The sequence below is a fragment of the Haematobia irritans genome, chromosome 2 (assembly GCF_050003625.1).
Source record: "Haematobia irritans isolate KBUSLIRL chromosome 2, ASM5000362v1, whole genome shotgun sequence".
Lineage (NCBI taxonomy): Eukaryota > Metazoa > Arthropoda > Insecta > Diptera > Muscidae > Haematobia > Haematobia irritans.
This window is the reverse complement of record NC_134398.1, coordinates 13,912,511-13,938,471: the sequence shown is the minus strand read 5'-3', so window position 1 is coordinate 13,938,471 and position 25,961 is coordinate 13,912,511. Positions and strand designations below refer to the sequence as shown.

The 25,961-nt window shown below is 29.7% G+C and overlaps 2 protein-coding genes across 2 annotated transcripts; both read right to left on the bottom strand.

The window, feature by feature from the left end:
* Positions 1-3,869: 3,869 nt before the first annotated feature.
* Positions 3,870-12,258, bottom strand: LOC142223528 (alpha-tocopherol transfer protein-like). Its single transcript, XM_075293413.1, has 4 exons — positions 12,020-12,258; positions 11,857-11,951; positions 6,098-6,251; positions 3,870-4,436 (listed from the first exon to the last, which is right to left on the bottom strand). Exons 1-4 carry the CDS (start codon positions 12,186-12,188, stop codon positions 3,952-3,954), a joined length of 903 nt encoding a protein of 300 aa, XP_075149528.1. The 5' UTR covers positions 12,189-12,258; the 3' UTR covers positions 3,870-3,951.
* Positions 12,259-14,750: 2,492 nt separating this feature from the next.
* fs(2)ltoPP43 (female sterile (2) ltoPP43) lies at positions 14,751-25,520 on the bottom strand. Its single transcript, XM_075293412.1, has 4 exons — positions 25,021-25,520; positions 24,476-24,963; positions 16,531-16,754; positions 14,751-15,202 (listed from the first exon to the last, which is right to left on the bottom strand). Exons 1-4 carry the CDS (start codon positions 25,180-25,182, stop codon positions 14,853-14,855), a joined length of 1,224 nt encoding a protein of 407 aa, XP_075149527.1. The 5' UTR covers positions 25,183-25,520; the 3' UTR covers positions 14,751-14,852.
* Between the last annotated feature and the right edge of the window lie 441 nt (positions 25,521-25,961).

Below are 25,961 nucleotides of genomic sequence, written 5' to 3'. Positions count from 1 at the left end.
CTTCATTTCTTGCATTGCCTGCTTCATGGCCTCTTTCATCGACTCAATAACGGACTTTGATTCATCACACTCTGTCTCTACTTTACGTACTTTGTGAATTTGAGGCCGCGCTAGCAATCTCGCAGTCTCCTGTGCAAGTGCGAATGTTACTGTTTCAGCGAATGTAGCCTTTTGTGACGCATATGTTGCACATTTTATATCTGGGTCTCGAATTCCATTGACGAAGGTTTCAATCTTGATGCGGTCCACAAGAGGATGACTCTCACCTGGGTATGTCAAAAGCACTAGCCGCTCAACTTCTGTTGCGAAATCTTGTAGGGTTTCATTCGATTTCTGGATTCTTCCTCTCAATTCCATTCTGAAGATGTCCTGCTTGTGCTCTCCACCATACTTGCGTTGAAGTGCCGCTATTACTTCATTATAGTTATTTCTAGAAGCAGCGGGAATGCTTTGTATCACATCAGCAGCATTGCCCTTTAATGCCAATAGAAGTTCAATTGCTTTATCATCGTCATTCCACAAATTTCTACAAGCAACCATTTCGAATTGGAATTTGAAGACATCAAATGACGTTGAGCCATCGAAAACAGGAGTTTTGATTTTTGAGCCCTCGATGACGCGCACTGGACCACCTTTAATTTCCAGCTCTGACATTTTTTTCTCGATGTGCAGAAACTTCTCATCATGAACCATAATTTTCTCATCCACGGAAAGAACTTTCTTATCCAATTCCACAATTTGATTTTCTATATGGTCCACACGTTTCTCCATGCCTTCAGAAATTTGTTGTAATTTTTCGTTGACCATTCTAGAATTTTCGTCGAATTTTTCTTCCATTTTTCTAGAATTTGCTTCCATCATTTTGCTCAAAACATTGAGCATTGATGTGTAATCCACAACACTCGAAGCCACAGATGGAGTTTCTACACTGCTTGTATTGACGAGTATTGATTCATCAATGTCTTCCTTATAATCAAACTCATGCGTCGCAATGTCCATATTACGCCGTTCAAACTCTTCCAGTAGACGCTTTTGAAGCTGGGCCTTATTGCCTGTTGTCGGCAGCTCCAGTTTGCTCAATTCCTTTTTTAAGTCTTCCACTCGAAGCTCATTAAACTTCATTGTAGATTTTTTTTCGTTATTTCACTTCCGACACCAATTGTTACGTTTTTATATTTAGGCGTTTTTAATTACCCGACAATTAAAACACAGTTCTTTTAAATAACGACAATCTACAATTTATTTACTATGACTTCACACTTTACAATTCGTTCACACTGAAGTTATTCGTTTGACGCTTTAATTAAGACTGACTCGTTAGCAGCATGCGAGCGCTTTTATATATGACGGTGTGGCAATACGAGAACATTCTGGTAACTCTACAATATTCTGGCAACGCCAGAACATTCTTAGACAATGCTAGAAGGATCTACGACCATTAAGTTATTCGTCTGGTGGCTGCCAAACACATACACACTCACATAGATATATGCTCGCATTACTACAACAACAATGACAATAGACAATGAGATGAAATGAGAATGCAGAATAACAAAGCAAAGGGGTTGCTATTCTATGAGAGAGTAAGATCTAACATTTCGGTAAGCAAACAAAAGAACATAAAAGAAATTCAGGAAAATACTAGAAAATGAATAGATGATTCCAACAAGTGATAGCGAAATTTTATCGTTACAATTTGAAATTTTAAATTAACGGAAACTAATTTAAATAAACTTATGTCTATAATTATCAAATTCGTAACAATATTTATGGACCGATATGGACCAATTTTTGCATGGTTGTTAGAGACCGTATACTAACATCAGGTACCAAATTTCAACCGGATCGGATGAATTTTGCCCCTCCAAGAGGCTCCGGAGGTCAAATCTGGGAATCGGTTTATATGGGGGCTATATATAATTATGGACCGATATGGACTAATTTTTGCATGGTTGTTAGAGACCGTATACTTAGACCACGTACCAAATTTCAACCTGATCGGATGAATTTTGCTGCTCCGGAAGGCTCTGCAAGCCAAATTTGGGGATCGGTTTATATGGGGGCTATACGTAAACGTGGGCCGATATGGCCCATTTTCAATACCATCCGACCTACATCAATAACAACTTCTTGTGCCAAGTTTCAAGTCGATAGCTAGTTTCGTTCGGAAGTTAGCGTGATTTCCACAGACGGACGGACAGCCGGACAGACGGACGGACGGACATGCTTAGATCGACTCAGAATTTCACCACGACCCAGAATATATATACTTATGGGGTCTTAGAGCAATATTTCGATGTGTTACAAACGGAATGACAAAGTTAATATACCCCCATCCTATGGTGGAGGGTATAAAAAAAATTCTATAGATATAAAATTTTGAAAAAATTTTCTTAGAAATAAAATTTTGATAAAAGTTTCTATAGAAATAAAATTTTGAAAACATTTTCTATAAATTCAATATAAAAAATTTCTTTCGAATAAAAAGGCTTTTTTATTATAACTACAAAAACTTGACCAACAACTTCAAAATAAGACTTTTTTTAAATTGGTAGATTTTTGGTGAAATTTTCTTCACTAACTATAATAGTAACTTATAATACCCTCTTCCACAATAATTCACAGGGTATATTTATGTGATAATTTTTACTTGAAAAATTATATTTTTTCTAAAATGGCAGCCCTAATCTTGTATTGTTTTAATGACAAAATAATATAAGAAATTCTATAGTTGAAATATCCAAATAAGGGTACCACTCAGAACATTGTGTAGCAATGAGCTGTTTCATATACCCCATCATAGGAGTAATTATGGGTCCAACGAACCAATTAGTGGTACATTGGCTGAATTTAATAATATATCCAATAAGGATATTGATATATTTGATACATTTTCTAAATTTGTTAATATTTTAAATTTAATATATTTTTAGTTTTATGTAGGCTGTAAGCAATGTGGTATTTCCATAGAATTTATTAAAAAAGTAAATAAATTGTAATAATTATTAATCTAACATATAAAATTACATAGACCTATCATGAAAATTAAAATTGATGACGTTTAAAGAAAAAATATTTTGTTTTGTATTAGGCAAGTGACACATGTTAAACAAAGGGAAACTCCAAATTTATTAATTTATGCATCGAAATATGAGGAAAAATATAATGATGTGCGTGCACCCAGAGGAGGAATATGATCAATTCAAACATGTTTTAAGAGCAAAATGTTATTTTTGGGTGGTGACCATGTAACATGGTTTTCGCAACCATGTTATTTTCTCGGAAATCATGTATCTGATTTCGGCAAGCAGGTTATATTTGACGAGAAAATAACATTTTAGTGACAAACATGTTACATGGTCACCATACAAAATTAACATTTTGCTCTTGAAAAATGTTTGAGGTGATTATATTCCTTCTCTGGGTGTGAATAATAGAAGAAATTCCCACTATCAATCATGAGGACCATTTTGCTCTACACAGAAAACAATTTAACGAAAATTTTTCCAATTAAAGTTTTAATTGGGTTTCAAAAAAAATGTTCAATTAAAAATTTAATTGAATCAACAGATTTTTTAATTGAAACAAAAAATTAATCAATCAAATATGAATGGTATCAATTAATTTTTTAATTGACTTTCAATTAACTTTTTAATTGATACTATTTTTTTATTTTGTTTGATACTATCATTTCTGTGAGAGACTTCAATTAAAAATTTATTGGATCAATTCGTTTCGTGATTGAAACAATATTTTTTTGTACACTTATCTGTCATCATTTTAAAGCGATTTTAACATTACACAGTTTTTTTTTTTTTTGTATAAAAAATTTTAATTTCGAATTTTTATTATTAATTGTCAGTTAATCATTGGTTTGTTATATTTTTTATTTTACTACTCATATATGTATATTTAAAAAAAAAACAGCTGTTAAATAATAATTAATTAATATTAATCAATGTAACCCATACTGTTATGTTTTACAAAATCATCTTCAAACATTTGAAGAATTTCATAAAATTTTGGTCCATAGTTCAAATCCAATTTCATAGAACCACCATATCGTTCAGGCAAACAATCGGGTGATATAAATTTGTGCAATGATTTCATATTGGAACCATGAAAGTGCATCATATCATCCAATTCCTTACTCACAAAGGGTCGTACTAATTGATAAGCACCATGAGCAAGAGATGGTTCATTGATAATGTGCAGAGATATGGTGCGAAAGGAAGCCCCTTCTTCGTATGATTCCACATTACGCTTCGAATATTTGAAAGATAATTGCATTATATGTTCCAGAGTCATTTCTTTCAGGTCGGCAATGGCAACAAGACCATTGATTTTCGATGCTGGTTCCATACCACACAGCTCATGACAAAGGCAAGCGGCTTGAAAATACTCATCTCTGTTGACCTTTCTAAGATTCCAATATTCTGAAATTAATTGATAAACAAATGCGGCTAGGTAAATAACAAAAGATGCAAGGCTGAATTTTGTTATAATAAACTTGGAAATCTCGATATTTGAGATTTTTAAAGAGATTTTAATTGTAAATATTTCTTTTGAATCTAATTTTTTTTATAGACAATTGTTGCATCGTTATCATAAATTCGATTTTATTTGTTATTAAAGAAAATCATATACATTAGACTGGAATTTCGTTTGTCTAAAATCTCGTTCCGCAGGAAAGTATTATTTCTTTGGGTGTGGAATCAAAAAAAAAAAAAAAAACAGCTGACGCAATACACCAATTGGCACCAAACTAATCTTTTATTGAAAGTACACAGAAAAAAACTGTCACATAAATTTTTCCAATTAAAATTTTAATTGAATTTGAAAAAATGTTCAATTAAAATTTTTATTGATTCAATTAATTTTATAATTGGTGTTGGTGATTGGTACTATTATTGGATATGAATTGATGCAATTAAAAATTAATTGCATCAATTCATATCGTGATTAAAAACAAAATAAATCTGTGTACAGCATGAATTACTTCTTAGTTTATTAACATATGTTTGTTTTATTACAATTAACTGCAAATTTTTGCTATGAATTGCTAATAAAATGAATGCACAGAAAAAATACGTTTTTTTATGTTCAATCACGAAATTAATTTTATCCAATTAATTTTTAATTGAAATACAGATTGATTAGAATTAATTAAAAAATTAATTAATTCAATTAAAAATTAATTGATACTATTAAATTGTGTAATTGATGTTTGTTTTAATTAACAAATTTGTTGAAGTAATTAAATTTTTAATTAAATATATTTTAATAAAATATATTTTAAAAAGATTTTATTTGGACTACTTTTGATGATATTTTTTTTCGGTGTGTTTAAAATTCATTTTCACTGAATTTTATGTTTTCGCTTTTAACGGGTTTTGGGCAAAATAAAAATTTTAGGATAATAATAAGGATGTGAAAACATCAATAACGTCGATTAGATGAATATGCCAAGATATATTATCTAGGTCAAATAAATGTTCCATATACTATGTATATTAAAAACAAAACACAAATTTAAGATTACATTTCCATAATGAGGAATTAATTGTGATTATGGTTAGAAGATTATCGAATAAAAGCCCAATTATCTACACTCATAGCAAAAAGTCTGCTAAAACAGCAGTTGATGTCTGCTGTTATATTTTTGTACTTTAGGGTCTAACGAACAACAATTTATAAAATTGTTAGGTTATAAAATTTTCGCCAAAGCCTATATAAGAATCAAAAGTATTTTTTGGTATATTGTTACAATGTAATAAACTTAGCTTGTAAGTAAGCTTGTAAATGCGATCAGCAAACATTTTGTTAGCTGTTATGCCTTAATTTGATAAATATTCAGATTTTTGGGCAAATACTATAGAAGTTTATAAAATATTGTTTTGTGTTACGATAGCCCCTAAATTGCCATTGTTATCTGTTTAAGCCAAACTGAAGTATGTTTTAGTGTAGACGAGCTTAAAAAGTAGCAGATAATTTTTGCTATTTCAGCAACCAGTGACTGCTTTCCCTTTTTCAGCAGACATTTTGCTATTTTCGTAGCTTTTGTTTCTACTGACAAATTTTTTGGGTGTATACTTACTTCCAGCTTGCATTAAAACAATTCTCCTTCCATATTGATCACGTTTGGGCAGCGGTATAATATTACTCATTTCAAAAACATGTTTCAATCTGCTAGGCACATTGTTTTTGAAAACATTCGCATATCGCTTCTTGTAGTCATAGTATGTTTTAATCTGAAATGTAAGGAGAGAGAAAATGAGATAATTTTACAGCCTGTTTCTGCATGTCGAACGAGCTCAATCGATGGACTGAAATCGACACAAACAACTGAATTTATAACCAGAAATCAGCTGTTTCTATGCATTCCAGTCGATCGATAGAGCAAGATCGACATACAGAAACAGGCTATTAGTATTTTATCACCCTTTACGATAATGCTGTTTTCTCCCCATCCAAAAAAAACATTTTGCTCTAGGAGGTGATCATATTCATGGTTGCCACTATCAAAATGTGAAAAAAATTTTACCCAAAAATCTACCAAATTTAAAAAATCTTTTTTAAATTGTTATTGCTATATTTATACCCTTCACCACTACTGTGGTACAGGGTATAATACGTTCTTCACCACTACTGTGGTACAGGGTATAATACGTTTGTGCATTTGTATGTAACGCCAAGAAGGAAAAGTCTGAGACCCGTTTAGTATACCAATCGCACGGATGAAAAAGACTGTTTTTCATATGTTTGGCTATAAACATTATATGTTTGGAACACAAATTTTTAAACACAATATTTTTGAGTGCAAGCATATAATGTTCATAAACTAGCATAACATGTTTGGGACATATATGTTAATATGTTAGAACATATTATGTTTGGGACATAAAATGTATTAAAATGCATATATTAATTTAGAAATAGCCTATAAACATATATGTGTTTAGTAGCTTGGAGCGCTATTTAACAGGGAGCGATATTGAATTAAGTTGGTGGTTGTTGCTTGTTATTACAAAATTAACATTTTATTTTTCCTTGGGCAATTGATCAGCTACTTCTTTGATCCTTACAAACTGTGTGGTCCGCTGTTCGAATCCCCGTCCGGCAAAAGGTAAAATTAAAATAAATAAAAAAATCATACAATTGAATAATTTCTTCTACAATGTTTGTATTGCAGAAAAAGGTGCTAAGAACTAAAAAATCTCGTGGAAGTGAGAAAGATGTGAATATACAATTGGGCAGAAACAAAATTTTGAGCATTCAGGTCGAAAACCTATATTGTTAGCACCTATATTACCTGTTTATTTTCATAATTCATTATGATTGTAAATATATAAATAAATAAATAAAATTTTGAGCACAATATTGTTTGGGAGAATTTTTTTAAGCATATAATATTTTTGGGTGCAAAATGCTTCCAAACATATTATATGTTCACATAATAACATATTGTTTTTTGGAAGACAACATTATTGAATTTGGATGCAAAAATACAAAATGTTTGGAAATTGACTACCCAAACATATATTGTTTAGACCAATATGCTTTCAAACATATTATATATTGGAAGAGATCAAACATATAAATGTTTGGGCAATACCCAAAAATGTATATGCTTGAAGCAAAATATGTTTGGGAGTATATGTTACAGAAGCGATTTTTTGTGAGCGTGCGGCTTAGAATTAAATTCTGAGTCGATTTTGTGTGGAAAGTACAGCTCGTAGTTTAAGTCCGATCGTCCTGAAATTTGGCACAGAGTTTTACATGGGCTCAAAGAAAATCGGTATTGATTTGATGCACAAGGAGTAGGTTTAATAGTATCGTTAAGCGTGCCAAATTTGGTTCAAATCGGTTCAGATTTTGATATAGCTCCCATATATATCTTTCGTCCGATTTGCACTTATATTACTTCAAAAGCCAGAGTTTTGGCCTGAGTTGCTTTAAATTTTGCATAAGGAGTACGTTTATTAGAATCGTCAAGTGTGCCAAATTTGGTTTAAATCGATTTATATATAGCTCCCATATATATCTTTCGCCCGATTTACACCCATATGACCACGGAGGCCAAAATTATTTTCCTATTTACGTTTTTTTGCTGAGATAGCAGGATTATTATTCTAACTATGCATGTCAAATTTGGTCAAAATAGGTTCATATTTAGATATAGGTCCCAAATATATGTTCGCCAGAGTAGGGGAAATATGGTAGAATGTTTCAAAAATTGTAAATATTACTCAAATTGTCCTATATCTCGAATACATATGTATCGCCCGATAAATCATAAATGTTCCTTTGCATTTTTTTTCTAACATCGTGTTTCATCCCATGGGATCGGCTAACACCCTGCAGGGTGTTAACCGATTTATGTTTTAATTCTAGCGATTTTGTATAAGTACAAAAAATTGTCTCCAAATCGTTTCGGACATAAATAGTTGTAAATGGGAATATAAACCTTGATAATAATTCTCAACAAATTTGAAGGAGTTGAGATGGTAACACAAATTTTGGTCTACATGATGGTGTAGGGTATAATATAGTCGGCCCCGCCCGACTTTAGAATTTACTTACTTGTTTTTTTTTTTTTTTTGTTATTGGTATATTGTCAAACATTCATTTCTATAGAAAATTTTGTTAAAATTTTATTTCTATAGAAAACTTTGTCAAAATGTTATTTCTATAGAAATTTTTTTCAAAATTTTATTTCTATAGAAAATTTTGTCATAATGTTATTTCTATAGAAAATTTTCCCAAAACTTTATTTCTAAAGAAAATTTTTTCAAAATTTCATTTCTATAGAAAATTATGTCATAATGTTATTTCTATAGAAAATTTTGTAAACATTTTATTTGTAGAGGAAATTTTGTCAAAATTATATTTGTAGAGGAAATTTTGTCGAAATTTTATGTGTAGAGCAAATTTTTTCAAAAGTTCATTTCTATACAAAATTTTGTCAACATTTCATTTCTATACAAAATTTTATTTCTAAAGAAAATTTTGCCAAAACTTTATTTCTAAAGAAAATTTTGTCAAAATTTCGTTTCTAAAGAAAATTTTGTCAAAATTTCGTTTCTATAGAAAATTATGTCAACATTTTATTTGTAGAGGATATTTTATTTCTATACAAAATTTTGCCAAAATTTTATTTCTATTGCAAATATTGTCAAAATTTTATTTCTATAGAAATTTTTTCAACATTTCATTTCTATTGCAAATTTTGTCAAAATTTTATTTTTAAAGAAAATTTTGCCAAAATTTTATTTCTAAAGAAAATTTTGTCAAAATTTCATTTCTATAGAAAATTATGTCATAATGTTATTTCTATAGAAAATTTTGTCATAATGTTATTTCTATAGAAAATTTTGTAAAAATTTTATTTGTAGAGGAAATTTTGTCAAAATTTTATTTGTAGAGGAAATTTTGTCGAAATTTTATGTGTATAGAAAATGTTGTCAAATTTCATTTCTTTAGAAAATTTTGTCGACATTTTTTTTGTAGAGGAAATTTTGTCAAAATTTCATTTCTATACTTTGGGCAGTGTTGCCAGGGAATTTTTTCGGTTTACCGTACAAGGACAAAAAAAGAATATGTGTATAGAAAATGTTGTCAAATTTCATTTCTTTAGAAAATTTTGTCGACATTTTTTTTGTAGAGGAAATTTTGTCAAAATTTCATTTCTATACTTTGGGCAGTGTTGCCAGGGAATTTTTTCGGTTTACCGTACAAGGACAAAAAAAGAAATTTTGAAAAAATTTTCTTTGAAAATTTTGTTGAAATCTTATTTGTAGAGGAAATTTTTTTCACAATTTCATTTCTATAGAAAATTTTGTCAAAATTTTATTTCTATAGAAAAGTTTGTCAAAATTTTATTTCTATAGAAACTTTTGTCAAAATTTGATTTCTATACAAAATTTTGTTAAAATTTTACATTACTTCTAAAGAAAATTATTTCAACATTTTATTTGTAGAGGAAATTTTGTCAAAATTTTATTTCTATACAAAATTTTGTCAAAATTTTATTTCTATACAAAATTTTGTCGAAATTTTATTTGTAGAGGAAATTTTAACAAAATTTCATTTCTGTACTTTGGGCAGTGTTGCCAGGGATTTTTTTCGGTTTTCCGTACAAGGACAATAGTAATTTTGAAAAAGTTTTCTATAGAAAATTTTGTCAAAATTTCATTTCTATAGAAAATTTTGTCAAAATTTATTTCTATACAAAAATTTGTCGAAATTTTATTTGTAGAGGATATTTTGTCGAAACTTTATTTCTAAAGAAAATTTTGCCAAAACTTTATCTCTAAAGAAAATTTTGTCAAAATTTCATTTCTATAGAAAATTATGTCAAAATTTTTTTTGTAGAGGAAATTTTGTCGAAATTTTATTTGTAGAGAAGATTTTGTCAAAATTTTATTTCTATAGAAAATTTTGTCAAAATTTTATTTCTATAGAAAATTTTGTCAAAATTTTATTTCTATAGAAAATTTTGTCAAAATTTTATTTCTATAGAAAATTTTGTCTAAATTTTATTTGTAGAGGAAATTTTGTCAAAATTTTTGTAGAGGAAATTTTGTCAAAATTTTATTTCTATAGAAAATTTTGTCAAAATTTTATTTCTAAAGAAAATTTTGTCAAAATTTCATTTCTATAGAAAAATTTTATTTCTTTGTCAAAATTTTTGTAGAGGAAATTTTGTCAAAATTTTATTTCTATAGAAAATTTTGCCAAAACTTTATTTCTAAAGAAAATTTTGCAAAACTTTATTGCTAAAGAAAATTTTGCCAAAATTTCATTTCTATAGAAAATTATGTCAAAATGTTATTTCTATCGAAAATTTTGTACAAATTTTATTTGTAGAGGAAATTTTGTCAAAATTTTATTTGTAGAGAAAATTTTGTCGAAATTTTATGTGTACAGAAAATTTTGTCAAATTTCATTTGCTTAGAAAATTTTGTCGAAATTTTATTTGTAGAGGAAATTTCGTCAAAATTTCATTGCTATACTTTGGGCAGTGTTGCCAGGCAATTTTTTCGGTTTACCGTACAAGGACAAAAATAGTAATTTTGGAAAAAATGTCTATGAAAATTTTGTTGAAATCTTATTTGAAGAGGAAATTTTGTCAAAATTTCATTTCTATAGAAAATTTTGTCAAAATTTTATTTCTATAGAAAATTTTGTCAAAATTTTATTTCTATAGAAAATTTTGTCAAAATTTAATTTCTATGGAATATTTTGTCAAAATTTTATTTCTATAGAAAATTTAGTCAAAATTTTATTTCTATAGAAAATTTTTTCAAAATTTTATTTCTATAGAAAATGTTGTCAAAATTTATTTCTATACAAAATTTTGTCAACATTTTATTTCTATACAAAATTTTGTCAAAATTTTATTTCTATAGAAAATTTTGCCAAAATTTTATTCCTATAGAAAATTTTGTCAAAATTTCATTTCTACAGAAAATTTTGTCTAAATTTTATTTCTATAGAAAATTTTGTCAAAATTTATTTCTATACAAAATTTTGCCGAATTTTTATTTGTAGAGGAAATTTTGTCAAAATTGTATTTGTAGAGGTTTTTTGTCGAATTTTTATTTGTAGAGGAAGTTTTGTCAAAATATTATTTGTAGAGGAAATTTTGTCAAAATTTTATTTCAATAGAAAATTTTGTTAAAATTTAATGTGTATAGAAAATTTTGTCAAATTTCATTTCAATGGTAGCCCTATTTATTTTCAGGCCCACTTAGAATATTCAGTCCATTGTAATAGGAATAAGGGTTACACGTTTTGGATCTAATTAATCAATTTTTTTGAGTATATAAAAATAACGTAATTTTCGTAATTTACCTTTTGGAAAGCCTTTTCCGTATTAAAACTACACAGCCTCAAAAATCCCAGCACCCACTGATCGTTGTCCAAAGGAGTTCTTAAATTTGATTCTTCTGTAATTAGTGGTGAAGGAAATTACTTTCAGTGTCTAATCAATAAAATAACTACGTCATATAATGACCTTTTAGCAAATGTCTTAATTCTCTCATGCCATTTTCGATGTTTTCTTGATTCTCATGTAACTCTTTATGGGCCAAGTCCAAAGTAGATTTCGCCACATCATTTATTTCTAATTTGAAAATATAATCTCCAAACTTGGCTTCAGGATTAATGGTCTTAGTGGTGAACATTATTTAAAGGAAATATTGAATTTTCTAGTAATAGAACACCACCGTTTCGATTCGTTATTAAAGAAGAACTAATCCATTCCCTTGAAGTTATAATGTAATCATATATCAATTACGTTGATCAATGACACTGGCATTAACATAATTAATATTTTCATAAATGTGTATAATTACTCGAAGCATATTGAAATAACCAAAAACCTTAGTATGGTTAATTATTAGCCATATATACATCGGAAAAAATATATGTATATTAATTTGATTTTGAATTTTGTTAGTAGACACAGCGAAAAGTCTGCTAAATCAGAAAAATAGTCTCCTGAAAAAGGGAAAACAGTTTATGCTTGATGAAATAGCAAAATTGTCTGCTATTTGCTAAGCATGATTACACTAAAACAATTTTAAGTTTGTCTAAAATAAACAAAAAATGGCTTATCACAAATACAATAGAAAAAATATATTTAGAATATGTACTCTAAATTGGAAATATTTTATTTAAATTTTTATCAAATTAAAGCATAATAGCAAACAAAATGTTTGCTGATTGCATTTAGGAGCTTCCTAGAATATTAAAGAGCAGAAAAAAAAACAAGGACAAAAATAGTCATTTTGAAAAAATTTTCTATAGAAATTAAATTAAGAAATAAAATTTTAACCACAATTTTCTATAGAAATACAATTTTACAAAATTTTGTATAGAAATAAAATTTTGACAAAATTTTCTGTAGAAATGAAAAATTTGACAAAATTTTCTATAGAAATAACAAATTTGACAAAATTTTCTATGGAAATAAAAAATTTGACAAAATTTTCTATAGAAATAACAAATTTGACAAAATTTTCTATGGAAATAAAAATTTTACAAAATTTTCTATAGAAATGACATTTTGAAAAAAATTCTATAGAAATAAAATTTGGACAAAATTTTCGATAGAAGAAAAAATTTGACAAAATTTTCTATAGAAATAAAAAAATTGACAAAATTTTCTATAGAAATAAACAATTTGACAAAATTTTCTATAGAATAAAATTTTAACAAAATTTTGTATAGAAATAAAATTTTGACAAAATTTTCTATAGAAATAAAATTTTGACAAAATTTTCTATAAAAATAAAATTTTAACCACATTTTCTATATAAATAAAATTTTGACAAAATTTTCTATAGAAATAAAATTTTGACAAAATTTTCTATAGAAATAAAATTTTGACAAAATTTTCTATAGGAATAAAATTTGGACAAAATGTTCTATAGGAATAAAATTTTGACAAAATTTTCTATAGAAATAAAATTTTGACAAAATTTTCTATAGAAATAAAAAATTTGATAAAATTTTCTATAGAAATAAAATTTGACAAACCGTGGAAATCAGAAGCCTTGCCGGCTTCTAATTTCCTCCTCTAGAGGCACTAAAATGTAAAAATTATATAAAATTTTGTTGAGTGAAAAAGTCCCTACAACACTGCCTTTGGGTAACATTCACAAACGAAACTTCTTTTAGAGCAAGTTAACCCAATGTTGAAATTAATGTAAATAATGAATTATTTTTTAAGGAAATTTCGTTTGCCAAAATTGTGTTCCCAAAAGAGAAAACTATTCTTTCTGTGTATGTTTCAAGATTACTAGGCAAATAAATGCAATATTTCGTCTAGCTAATATTAAATGTGATATACTTCAAACAATGGCCTCGGACCATATATGAGTGACGAGTTTTTAATAAGTCTGTTTTCTCTTACTACTGGATAGCCAAGCCGTGGCAGACTAAGAAACTATTGCAACCCTTTTATTTAATACCACAAGACCACTTATATTAAAACGCTGCATAGCCTTTGCAAATTTAAGGGCTAAAAGATCACTGCCAGCCAGTTTGCGGCGATATGACTATCAAAAATCTAGCCGCTCGAGTCGAAATATTGGCTTATTGGTCCGATTGGAAAATTTTTGGCTTGGACATAGATTTTTCGATTCGGAACATAAAATGTAATTTTCGATTATATTAAATTTGATATCAATCGCACGAAATGTACCCAAGTGTATGTACTTCAAATAAATATATAAAAGTATATAAAATTTTAAGTATGAGGATGAAGAATGTGTTAATATTAAATCGGCCATCAATCCAACCATCTTGCAGTCTAAAGGGGCATTGCCCATATAAATTTGACCAAAATAATATTTCTCTGTTGGTTAAGCTACTTTTGTAGTTTTAATAATGATTGAAGAAGAAACCAGCAACAACAAAAATAAAACAAATATTGAAAAAGTATTTAAAAAATTAAGAAAACAAAATGTTTACGCTTGTATATATTTTGAAAATATTTTGGCTTTAAAATATTACTCTATGAAGGTATTTTTTTATGTTGATGTGTCTATCAACAAACTTATATGATTATAGCCTTATGAACATTTTGAACTTCCCTGATATATTCTTGTTCAACCAACTCGATGCAATAGTCGCAATCGATGATTTTTTGAGTTGAGAAATATATAGATCCTCGACTTCGCAATTTATTTTATTTAACAAACAACCAATATTTTAAACTCAAAGTCCACATAACCACCAGGTAATATATGACGAATGTTTTTGTTTTATTATTTTCTGAGAATCGTATTCTTTTTCTTTTTTGTATAAAATTAAATTAATAATCTCAAGTGATGGTTTTTTACTTAATAATAATCTCCAGAGACAGTATCATAATATTCATCAATATATGATTCCGAAGAAGAATCTCCATATGTACTTCTTTCCGATTCATCGCTATTATTCCCGCCTTCATCATCATCATCATCATCACCTTCCTCATTTGGTTTGTTGGTCTTTGATTTTTTCAGTATACGAGCCTTATATCGTGCATATGCCATACCATAACGGTCAACATCACAACTATCAACATCTTCGCAGAAATTTTCTTCTTCCGGATCAATGGAATGAACATAAGGGTCACGATAGGCATTATAATAGTTATCATCTTCGCTAGATGATCCTATATCATCGTCGCCTTCATCGTCATCGTCGCCTGGAAAACAGTATTAATAAATAACTTAAACTATGCGGAAAACATTTAGTTGTAAGCATTTAATATAGTAGACTTAAAGATGAGAGACTAGGCATAATTATCCAAAGGAACATAGGGGTATGTTCCGATTTGGCGATGTTTTCTTAACCCTAAAATATACACATTTGGCAACATAGTTCTCTTCGACAATTTAGAAAAAAATTGTATACAATTCCGTCTCTTCTTATTTTGCGACACTAGATGTTTCTCTAGACAATATGTAGTACACCCATAGAAAAAAGTATGCTAAAAACAGCAGTCGATGTCTGCTGTTATATCTTCGTACATTAGGGTCCAACGAACAATAAATTATAAAAATTTTCCCCAGAACATATTTAAGAACCAAAAGTAGTTTTTTGTATATTTTTGCACTGTGATATCATTATAAGCACCTAAATGCGATCAGCAAGCAGTCTTGCTAGTATTGGGGATTTCCCCCCAAATTGGGGATATTTTTTCGTGAATGGGGACGAAATTTCTATGTTGGGGATTTGGTGGCGAATTTCCATAAATTTGGGGATTTTTTTCTCGAGAAATTAGTTTAATCTTTTTTAACAAAATTTTATTTCTTTTTCATTTTAGCCTGATACCGAAACAGGCAATTAACGTCCAAATGCATTATACCTAATTTTACAATTATTATTCGAGCTTTATGGACAAATTTAGATTTAGATTTGACAAAATTTTATTTCTATAGAAAATTTTGTCAAATTTTTGTTTCTATAGAAAATTTTGTCAAAATTTTATTTTATAGAAAATGTTGTCAAAATTTTATTTCTATAAAAAAATTTTGTCAACATTTTATTTATACAGAAAATTTTGTCAAAATTTTATTTCTATAGAAAATTTTGTCAAAATTTTATTTTTATATATAAAATTTTGTCAAAATGTTATTTGTATAAAAAATTATGTCAAAATTTTAAATACTGGCAACACTGTCACCACTGTTAGGCAAAAAAAAAAGGCAGAAAAATACTGGCAACACTGTCACCAAACATTTTGTTTGCTGTTATGCCTCAATATGATAAATATTTTTTTGATTTTTGGGCAAATACTGTAGATGTTCATAAAATATTGTTTTAATTGTGTTACGATGGCCCCTATGTTGATATTTTTATTTGTTTCAGCCAAACTAAAACATGTTTTAGTATAATCGAGCTTAAAAAATAGCAGACAATGTTTGCTATTTCAGCAAACAGTGACTACTTTCTCTTTTTCAGCAGACGTTTTGCTGTTTTTAATAACAAATTTCTCTTTGGGTGTACATATATGCTTTAAATCTCACTTACCAAAAACGAATTTATCCAATCCCCTAGCCAAATTGACAGCATCATCATTTTCATCGTCATCGATCTCATCCCCACGATCACTATTCATAGCTTTATCGTCGTCTTCATCTGGATATTCATTTCCGAAATAATTTTCCTGATTGGAATCTTCTGAATCATATTCATCATCTTGATCATCATCATTGTAACGATCTTCATATATCAAATCATCGAAAGGACGAATGCTGAAAATAAATTCAAAATATTTCAAAATTTAGGAGACGAAAAGTAGACTTTTGTATTCTGAGTACAATCCTTACATCGGGAGAAAATCCTCATGCGAACAAAGAAACTGTGATGCTTACTTATAAACAATTGGTCTCGCAGTTCTCATTATCTTTGAAAATTAAACTTAACAATATGATAACAACAACGGGCATACGGCCGTAAGTTTGGCCAGACTGATATATAGCATATTCGGCACGACTATTTACAGACCAAAAATTATTCTCGAATTTTAAAGTTCAGACAAAACGGAAGCATTCTGTGCTTGTTCATTTTCAGGCAAATTGAATATAAATTGTGTAGATGCTCAAGAAAGCAAATTGGGTGTTGTTTTATACGAGGACTCTATCAAATCCTGGACCAATATAGCCCATCATTGAACTTGACCTAATTGCAGACAAAAACGAATCTATTTTAATATTCAGAACGGTAGTTCTATTATTGAAGAATATAGCGTGTGATTACAATAGACAGACAGACAGACGGACATCTCATGTTCGCTATATAATTTCTCCCTAATTAAGAATATATATTTTTTTATAGTAGGAAATCGATATATGCATCACCATCCTATGGTGGTAGGTATACTAATGTACTAAAATTAGAAAAAAAATGTATATACGGCCGTAAGTTCTGCCAAGCCGAATCTTATGTACCCTCCACCATGGATTGCGTAGAAACTTTAACCAAAGACTGTCATCCACAATCGAGTTACTTGGGTTGAGGTAATACTTACCGATGTCAAGGTATCTTAAAACTTCTTAACATCGTCTTCTAAATTGTTAGTCCATACATGGTATATATTAGGCAAAAAAGGCAGATTAAATACATGGTATAAGTATTAAGTTATTGAATTAGTTCTTGAATTAGAGGCTCCAAAACCAAATCTGCTTTATATGGGGGCTATATATGATTATGAATCGATATGGACTAATTTTTGCACGGTTGCAGACCACATACTAACAGCACATTCCGAATTTCAACCGGATCGGATGAATTTTGCTCCTCCGAGGGGCTCCGGAGGTCCTATCTGGGGACCGGTTTATATGGGGGCTATGTATAATTATGGACCGATATGGACCAATTTTTGCATGGTGATAACACCACGTACCAAATTTCAACCGGATCGGATGAATTTTGCTCCTCGAAGGGGCACCGGAGGTCCTATCTGGGAATCGGTTTATATGGGGGCTGTACAACTCTGATTTGATACTGCCTTTTTTCATTAAAGAAGAGACTTGTACATGCTTTGGCAAAGTTTCCAGTAGATAGCTTATTTCGTTCGGAAGTTAACGTGATTTCAACAGACGGACGGACAGACGTGGCTAGATCGGCCCAGATTTCACCACGAATGTATACTTTATGGGGTCTCAGAGGAATATTTCGATGTGTTACAAACGCCCACCCCTATATCCTATGGCGGATGGGGGGTATAAAAATCTACCAAAAATCTACAAAATTAGAAAATTTCCCGTTTTGAAATTTTTGATCAAATTTTGGAGGTATCTACGGGAAAAATGCGTTCACTGTTGACAATTTAAGTTCAGAGCTAGTTATAACTACTACGAAAAGGTAAATATTACCATGTGTTATGACAATTTCTGAAGATAGTCACAAAATATAGCGAGAATCCTTATAGAGCATTGCGTAAACACAAAGTCAACTTGGTAAAACAAAAATATCCATCTAAACATAGTTATTATTCCATAATGAAATATCTACCAAATCGCCAATAATTCTACCATTCATTCAGCAAACAAGAAAAATCTATTATTTTGGTACAATTCTACCAACTGAGGCACCGAATTTACAACTGAAGCTGCAATAAGGATTTCACCATTATTTCACATATACGGGTATGTTCTGGGTTTCACATGAAAGACTTGTGGGGAATTGTTACCGTAGGGGTTATTGTGTAAAGTTAGGTATTAAATTAAATTCGAGTTTAGCCGCTGAAATCTACAATTTTTTTTAATAATCTATTTTAAAGAATATAAACTTTATAACAGGTTGGCTGATAAGTCCCCGGTCTGACACATAGGTGGCGTCGCTAGTATTAAATGCATATTATTTTTGTATAGTACCAACCTTCAAATGATTCAATTAGTTTGCGAGATAGAGCGTCTTTTATGAAGCAACTTTTGTTATTGTGAAAAAAATGGAAAAAAGGAATTTCGTGTTTTGATAAAATACTGTTTTCTGGATGGAACAAATACGGTGGAAGCAAAAACTTGGCTTGATAATGAGTTTCCGGACTCTGCCCCAGGGAAATCAACAATAATTGATTCGTATGCAAAATTCAAGCGTGGTGAAATGAGCACGGAGGACGGTGAACGCAGTAGACACCCGAAAGAGGTGGTTACCGTCGATAGCATCAAAAAATCCACAAAATGATTTTGAATGACCCTAAAATGAAGTTGATCGAGATAGCAGAGGCCTTAAAGATATCAAAGGAACGTGTTGGTCATATCATTCATCAATATTTGGATATACGGAAGCTCTATGCAAAATGGGTGCCACGCGAGCTCACATTTGACCAAAATCAACAACGTGTTGATGATTCTGAGCGGTGTTTGCAGCTGTTAACTCGTAATACACCCGAGTGACAATGGATGAAACATGTGACAATGGATGAAACATGGCTCCATCACTACACTCCTGAGCCCAATCGACAGTCGGCTGAGTGGACAGCGACCGGTGAACCGTTTCCGAAGCGTGGAAAGACTCAAAAGTCCGCTGGCAAAGTAATGGCCTCTGTTTTTTGGGATGCGCATGGAATAATTTTTATCGATTATCTTGAGAAGGGAAAACCGACCAACAGTGACTATTATATGGCGTTATTGGAGCGTTTGAAGGTCGAAATCGGCCTCATATGAAGAAGAAAAAAGTGTTGTTCCACCAAGACAACGCACCGTGCCACAAGTCATTGAGAACGATGGCAAAAAATTCATGAATTGGCCTTAGAATTGCTTCCCCACCCACAGTATTCTCCAGATCTGGCCCCAGCGACTTTTTCTTGTTCTCAGACCTCAAAAGGATGCTCGCAGGGAAAAAATTAGGCTGCAATGAAGAGGTGATCGCCGAAACTGAGGCCTATTTTGAGGCAAAACCGAAGGTATCAAAAAATTGGAAGGTCGTTATAATCGTTGTATCGCGCTTGAAGGGAACTATGTTGATTAATAAAAACGAATTTTGACAAAAAAAAATGTGTTTTTCTTTGTTAGACCGGGGACTTATCAGCCAACCTGTTATAAAGTTGCTTTGGAATTTTCCCCATCAATTTTTAGCAGCTAATCTCGAACTTAATACCCACCATAAGCTACTTTTCCCCTCACAGACGGGAAAAACTTTTCATGGATTTTTTTTTGTGGAATCTTTCTTATTTCCAAAAATAAAGCTCAACATTTTGCCACGAACTTAGAAATAAAATAATTGTGCCACATATGTGATGATAAATTTACCTTTTCCCTTTCAAGCCATATGAATTGCAGACTTTCATTTTTTGGAAAGCGATGTTGAAAAATCTTGCTTCACGGGAAATCAAAGTGGAATGTGAAATCTATTTGCAGGGAAATCCAGAACATACTCGATAATTATCGTAGAATTTATCTATGACAAGATTCTCAAAATTATACCCTTATGTACAAGAATAATCCATTTACGCGTTGCTATCATATTTTCGCCCTCTCGCTAAATAATAACTAAAACTTGGTTTAAAAAACAAAATATAATAATGATAACAAAAATGAAACAACAACTTTGTTTGCTTTTATAAATCGAATATTGTAATTTATTTCAAAAATTATTTTATTTTATTTCGACTTAAATAAAATTTTACAAGTGTGTGTTTAGTATTTTGATAATTTTCTTAACAGATTTTTGGTTTTTAAACCAAGTTTATTATATACGATTTCTTACAATTATAGATAAGTAAAAAAAGTAATACAAAAAATAAAACTAGCTCTTACTTCACGGGTCTGTAATCACACAAATACTTTACTTATAATAAAATTACTATATAATAGAAAAAATATTTTATTTCTAAATATTTATAAAAAAATAGGAAATTGTACATTTCTGTCTGTGGATAATAATAAAAAAAAAAACAAAACAAACAAACATGTTATAGGTTGAAGAGGAACATAAGGATGGATGGCATAGGCTATACAAAATATGTGTATTGAAAAATACAAACAAACAAAGCAACGAGAGATATATAACAAAAAGCACCCAAATTATATAACGAAGACAAATGAAGTCAAAAAAAACTAAGCAACACAAAGTTTGCAAATAAAAATTATAGTTCTACACTTACTTTGCCACCTACTGTTCGAAAGAACAAAAAATAAATTCGTTAAAATTGTAAATAAAAATTTATACCAATAACCACACAAATTCCCCCAAAATGATTGAAAATAAAGAGTATGTAAAAAAACTGGAGACTTTCTAAATATAAATAAATTCATTGTAATACGATAACAAATATCACACAAAACCGATGATACCATTAATGAATACTATATGAAACCCAAAAAAAAATTAATATAAATAAATTAAAATCGTATACACAATAAATTATCTCATAAGATCAGAACATTTGTGCTCATATATTCCGTGGGGAAAAAGCAGTGTAGTGTAGTAGTTCGATGCCCATTCTTTGGCATTATATTCAAGTATGTCTTCTCGCTATTGTCTTATGCCTTGCCTTTTAGGTGCTTTTTGTTTTGTACATACGATTTATGTACCTATTCTCTGGAGAATGAGGGGGGATGTATCAATAAACAACTACCAGTAGTTATTGTTGTAAGGATATCTCTCGTTGTAATAATTAAATGGATATTGTAGCCTTATGTTGTCAAGATACAGGAATGAAGTGGGGGCCAAAAATAAAGAAAACACAAAAACAGAATTAAAGGAATTATTGTTGCTAGCTAGAGCTTTACATAACAACATAAAATTATCCATTAATATTGTTTCTAAACACTAATTCTGAAAACTTTTCATTTGTTTCACTTAACATATGTAAATGCCAGCCTTATAAAATTATGGAATTTCATTGCAAGAAATAGATATTGTGCTTAAGAAAATGTTTAGCAAGTAAAGCTGGAATCTAACTATAGATTGTAACCTCAAGCAAATCCACTTTTCTAAATATCGAGTTTTCGACTTTTTTCCAGATTTGAACAAAAAAGATTTTTTATTTATTTATGATTGCAAAAAAAAAGTTTACTACTACTACTTTAACGCCTTTTATAAATAATTTATTTTTACTCTGCCTTTTCACAATTTAAAAAAGTCGACTTTTACTTGAAACATTTACAAATTTCCACGATTTACATACAAGCCTGATATTAATGTAGATCTTTAATTTTTAAAGCCTTGGAAAAAATCAGTTTTCATTGTGGTTTCTTTTTTTTTTTTTGGATCCATAGCAGTAGCTTCGAATTTATTTATTTTTTTTTTTTTAATTATCACAAAAATAAATTTCAATAAAATTCATCGTGAAAATACACTCAATTGAACGCTATCGATTCAATCATTCAAAAAAGAGATTTTTTATTTAGTTGAATTCGATTTTATGATTTTGGGTTCGATTTTATGATTCTTGGTTTGATTTTACGATTCTTGGTTCTAAAAATAAAAAAACTATTCAATAAATTTCCCCAAAAACCAGAAAGATTTTCAGTGCTTGCGACTGATATGACCAAGTAGATTTATTCAATATTATAACATCACATTGTATAGTGGGTAATGACCTGAGTTTCACCACTATTTCTTCCAAAAGTTTTGTTATGTATGTTGGTGTTAAGAATTTCTGGTATGAAACACCTTCTACTACATTCTACTCTCAGTACAATAGCTTCTAAAAGTAGTCACAAGGACTACAACAACACAACTGCAAGGACTATAACAAATAAAAAAAAAACTCCAAAAAAAATCCGATACTTTGGGTTTTTGAATGTTAATGAAAATACCATTTTGAATTTTAATGAAGATATCGAATATTAAAATTTGGAATATCACAATAAAAATGAATACACATTTTTTTGGTATGTATAAGCGCATATTTTCCCCAGATTTCTTATTCATTTTGGCCAAGAAATATAATAAACTTTTTATGTGAGACTTTTGGCAAAACTTTCAGCAATACAATTAGTATATCATCGATATACTTCTTTTAAAATATTCCATATGAATTTCTAGAAGATTATCCTTTTTTAAATTCATGAAATTTAAATCTAAATTTGCACTTAGAAAAATCATCAATTGTAAGCCGATATGATAGTTGGTGAAACAAGCCAATATTATTAACAAATTTTTTTAGTTTCATTCAAAAAAAAGAATTTTTTTGAAATTTTAGAAAAAAAAACATTTCTAAAAATATATATATTTTAGAAGATGAATCATGTTTTCAGTATCAAAATAAAATTACATAGGTCTAATAAAAATTTAGGCCAAAATCACAAGTCTATTAATCGATAATCTATTTGTCGATATCAAAAGAACTACAACTTTTAGCTACACTTTTTTGAATTCATATGAAAAAGTTCCAGGCAGATTTAGCCACACGTAAGAAAGATATTTTGATGACTGTCGGTCTCTAGAATATTGTGGTAAAATTTCTATTCTTGCTTTATTAGTTTTTTTGTTGGTTTACTGATATTTTCACACTATAATCTTACTTCTTATACAATTTCCTATTTTATAATATTTATATGAAGTTTTGTGAGTAGTCTTATACATAAAACACGCAATGAGGAATCAAAATAATTTCTGAAATTTTTTCCTATTTGGGTTGAAATAGTTCCAGAGTCAATTTTAAAGAATTTGAAGTCATCTGAATACATTTCTATTTTAAGGATAATACAGATATGTGCAAAACGCATGACCAAACAAATTCTTGTACCATTTTAAATAGTTCTAAGCCCATTTCTGTTTATCTTATCAGGATTTCACAAAGATAGAAGATTTTCCTTATTCTTCTTGAAACAGAAAAAATGGCTTGGTTGTATCCACCATATATGGGACATAGGTTTAAGATCTGTTTTACCTTTGAATAGACTATTATAAATCGACTAAATTAAAATAGTTTTTTTTTAATTAATTGTTTACTCCTCATCTGATCTATTGATTCGAAATTGGCTCTTAGAATAAGGACTTATCTCTAACATTTCAAGTAATCAAAAATGAACGCTCCCCTATCAGCCACAATATCTTTTAAATAAATTTATATCATATCAGACCCAAAAGAATAGATAATATTTTAAGCCATATACCGTCAAATGCAATTATGTTCCATTGAGGCCTAATGGGTCAGGACAAATTTTGGATAGACTTACATGTGACTTTATCCCAGTATATACAATTGCATATATAACATCAGCTATGATACCTATCATCATTCTTTTTTACTAGGGATAATTAAATAATGTAATTATTTTTCAATGAAGTTTCAGAATCTATAGTTTAGGATTGATGAAGTATCTAATGTATATAAAGTCGTAACAACATATTATATTCTAATTTACAATAAAAAATAATAGCTAAAAAATTATATAAGATCTTGTAGGAGATAGAAATATAAAGTTATATGAGGATAAAGGGGGTCATATAAACTATGGTTATTTATGTTTATATAAAACGATTTGTTACCATAAGCATATCGATATGTAACACCAACCTGAGATAATTCTCATCCAATAGATCCACATAATCGGCATGTTGTTCACTATCCGGTATATATAAATCATAAACATAACCTGTGTCCGAATCTGAAGGCATATTCATCGTGGATAATGCCAAGGAAGCTGCCGCAGATGTTGATGCTCCCTCCAATCCACCAGTTGGCAAAAGCGATGAGGACGAAGTACTGGCTATGTTTGGTAATGATTTTTTGTTTTGCTCTTCATCAGTCTTAACAATTGCATTTGTGTGTTTTTCTATATCAACAATTGTGATCTCTTTAGATTTTTCATTGGCATTGTTTTCATTGTCGTCCACAGTGGTTCTAAGACAATTGACCACGCGAAAACGTTGCTCTTGTAGATTTTTACGCATTTCTTGACGAGCCTTTTCTGTGGCATTTACAGGCTTACGGGTTTTACGTAGAACCAACTCTTTGGCCTCTTCCTTACTAAGGCGAGCATATTGTGTGGTGGCCGAATCATCCTAAATGGGAAATCTTTTTAGTTAACCATCGTACAAAAGTATCCAAGTTTACTATACCTGCTCATTGATTGTTCCTGCAAATTTCAGTAATGTCGACAACTCCTCTTTATTAGCACATGTTTCACTATCCTCATCAAGTCTACGCCTTTTACTATTCAGTACAAAGGCTGACAAAGGCTCTTCATCCACGCGTCTTTTAACTCTCACGACAGCAGGCATCCTTGCTTTTGTAAGGCTAGCTTAGAATTCCCGATAGAAGTGAGGATGCAATTGGTTTTCTTTGAAGATATCAATTAAATGTTGTATTTTCACAAGTTTTCGAAACCAAATTACAAGCAATACAATTTTCAGCGATATTTAACTTGGTGCAAAATGCTATTCCTCTTTTCGCCGCAATGTCAATGGTCTTTGGCAATTCGGCACCAGTGTTACCAATGTACTCATTACGAACATTTTTGCAGAAATTCTAATGGCATTGTTACTAAATTGTGACCATTCGCGATTTTTTCTTTATAGTGGCCAGGCAAGATTGTGCGAGGAAAATAAATAAAATATATTTTTTTGTCACAGGACCATTCAGTCAGTCATAATTGGCCGCCGTTAATTTTTAGATTTTTTTTTGTATAACATTGGGGACTATAAGTTTGGCAACCCTAATTTGCCTACTAAGGAAGAGTAATTGGTAATGACAGCTTTTTCACTACAAAAATGAATCGCTAGAGGTCTCTGCCAGAGAACAGGGTTTTATCGTAACCCTTTGTTGCATGATTTAATTTTCGCAAAGTTAAAATTTATTTATGTATATATATGATAACAAAATCAGATTTCCATATAATTTTTATTTATTTCATTTATTTATTTTATTTTATTCATTCACATACCACAAGATATACGAAATTAAAAACTGTATTCGACAATTTTAACCATTGTAAGTCCCTACAAATTGAAAGAAAAACGAGCTCACATTTCCCTGTATATATGATGATAATTTATATTTG

Coding starts and splice junctions, on each gene's coding strand:
- LOC142223528 (XM_075293413.1), bottom strand. CDS start 12,188: ATGTTCACCACTAAGACCATTAATCCTGAAGCCAAGTTTGGAGATTAT. Junction 11,952..12,019: donor ATTAAGACATTTGCTAAAAG/GTCATTATATGA, acceptor CACTAATTACAG/AAGAATCAAATTTAAGAACT. Junction 6,252..11,856: donor CGGAAAAGGCTTTCCAAAAG/GTAAATTACGAA, acceptor CTTACATTTCAG/ATTAAAACATACTATGACTA.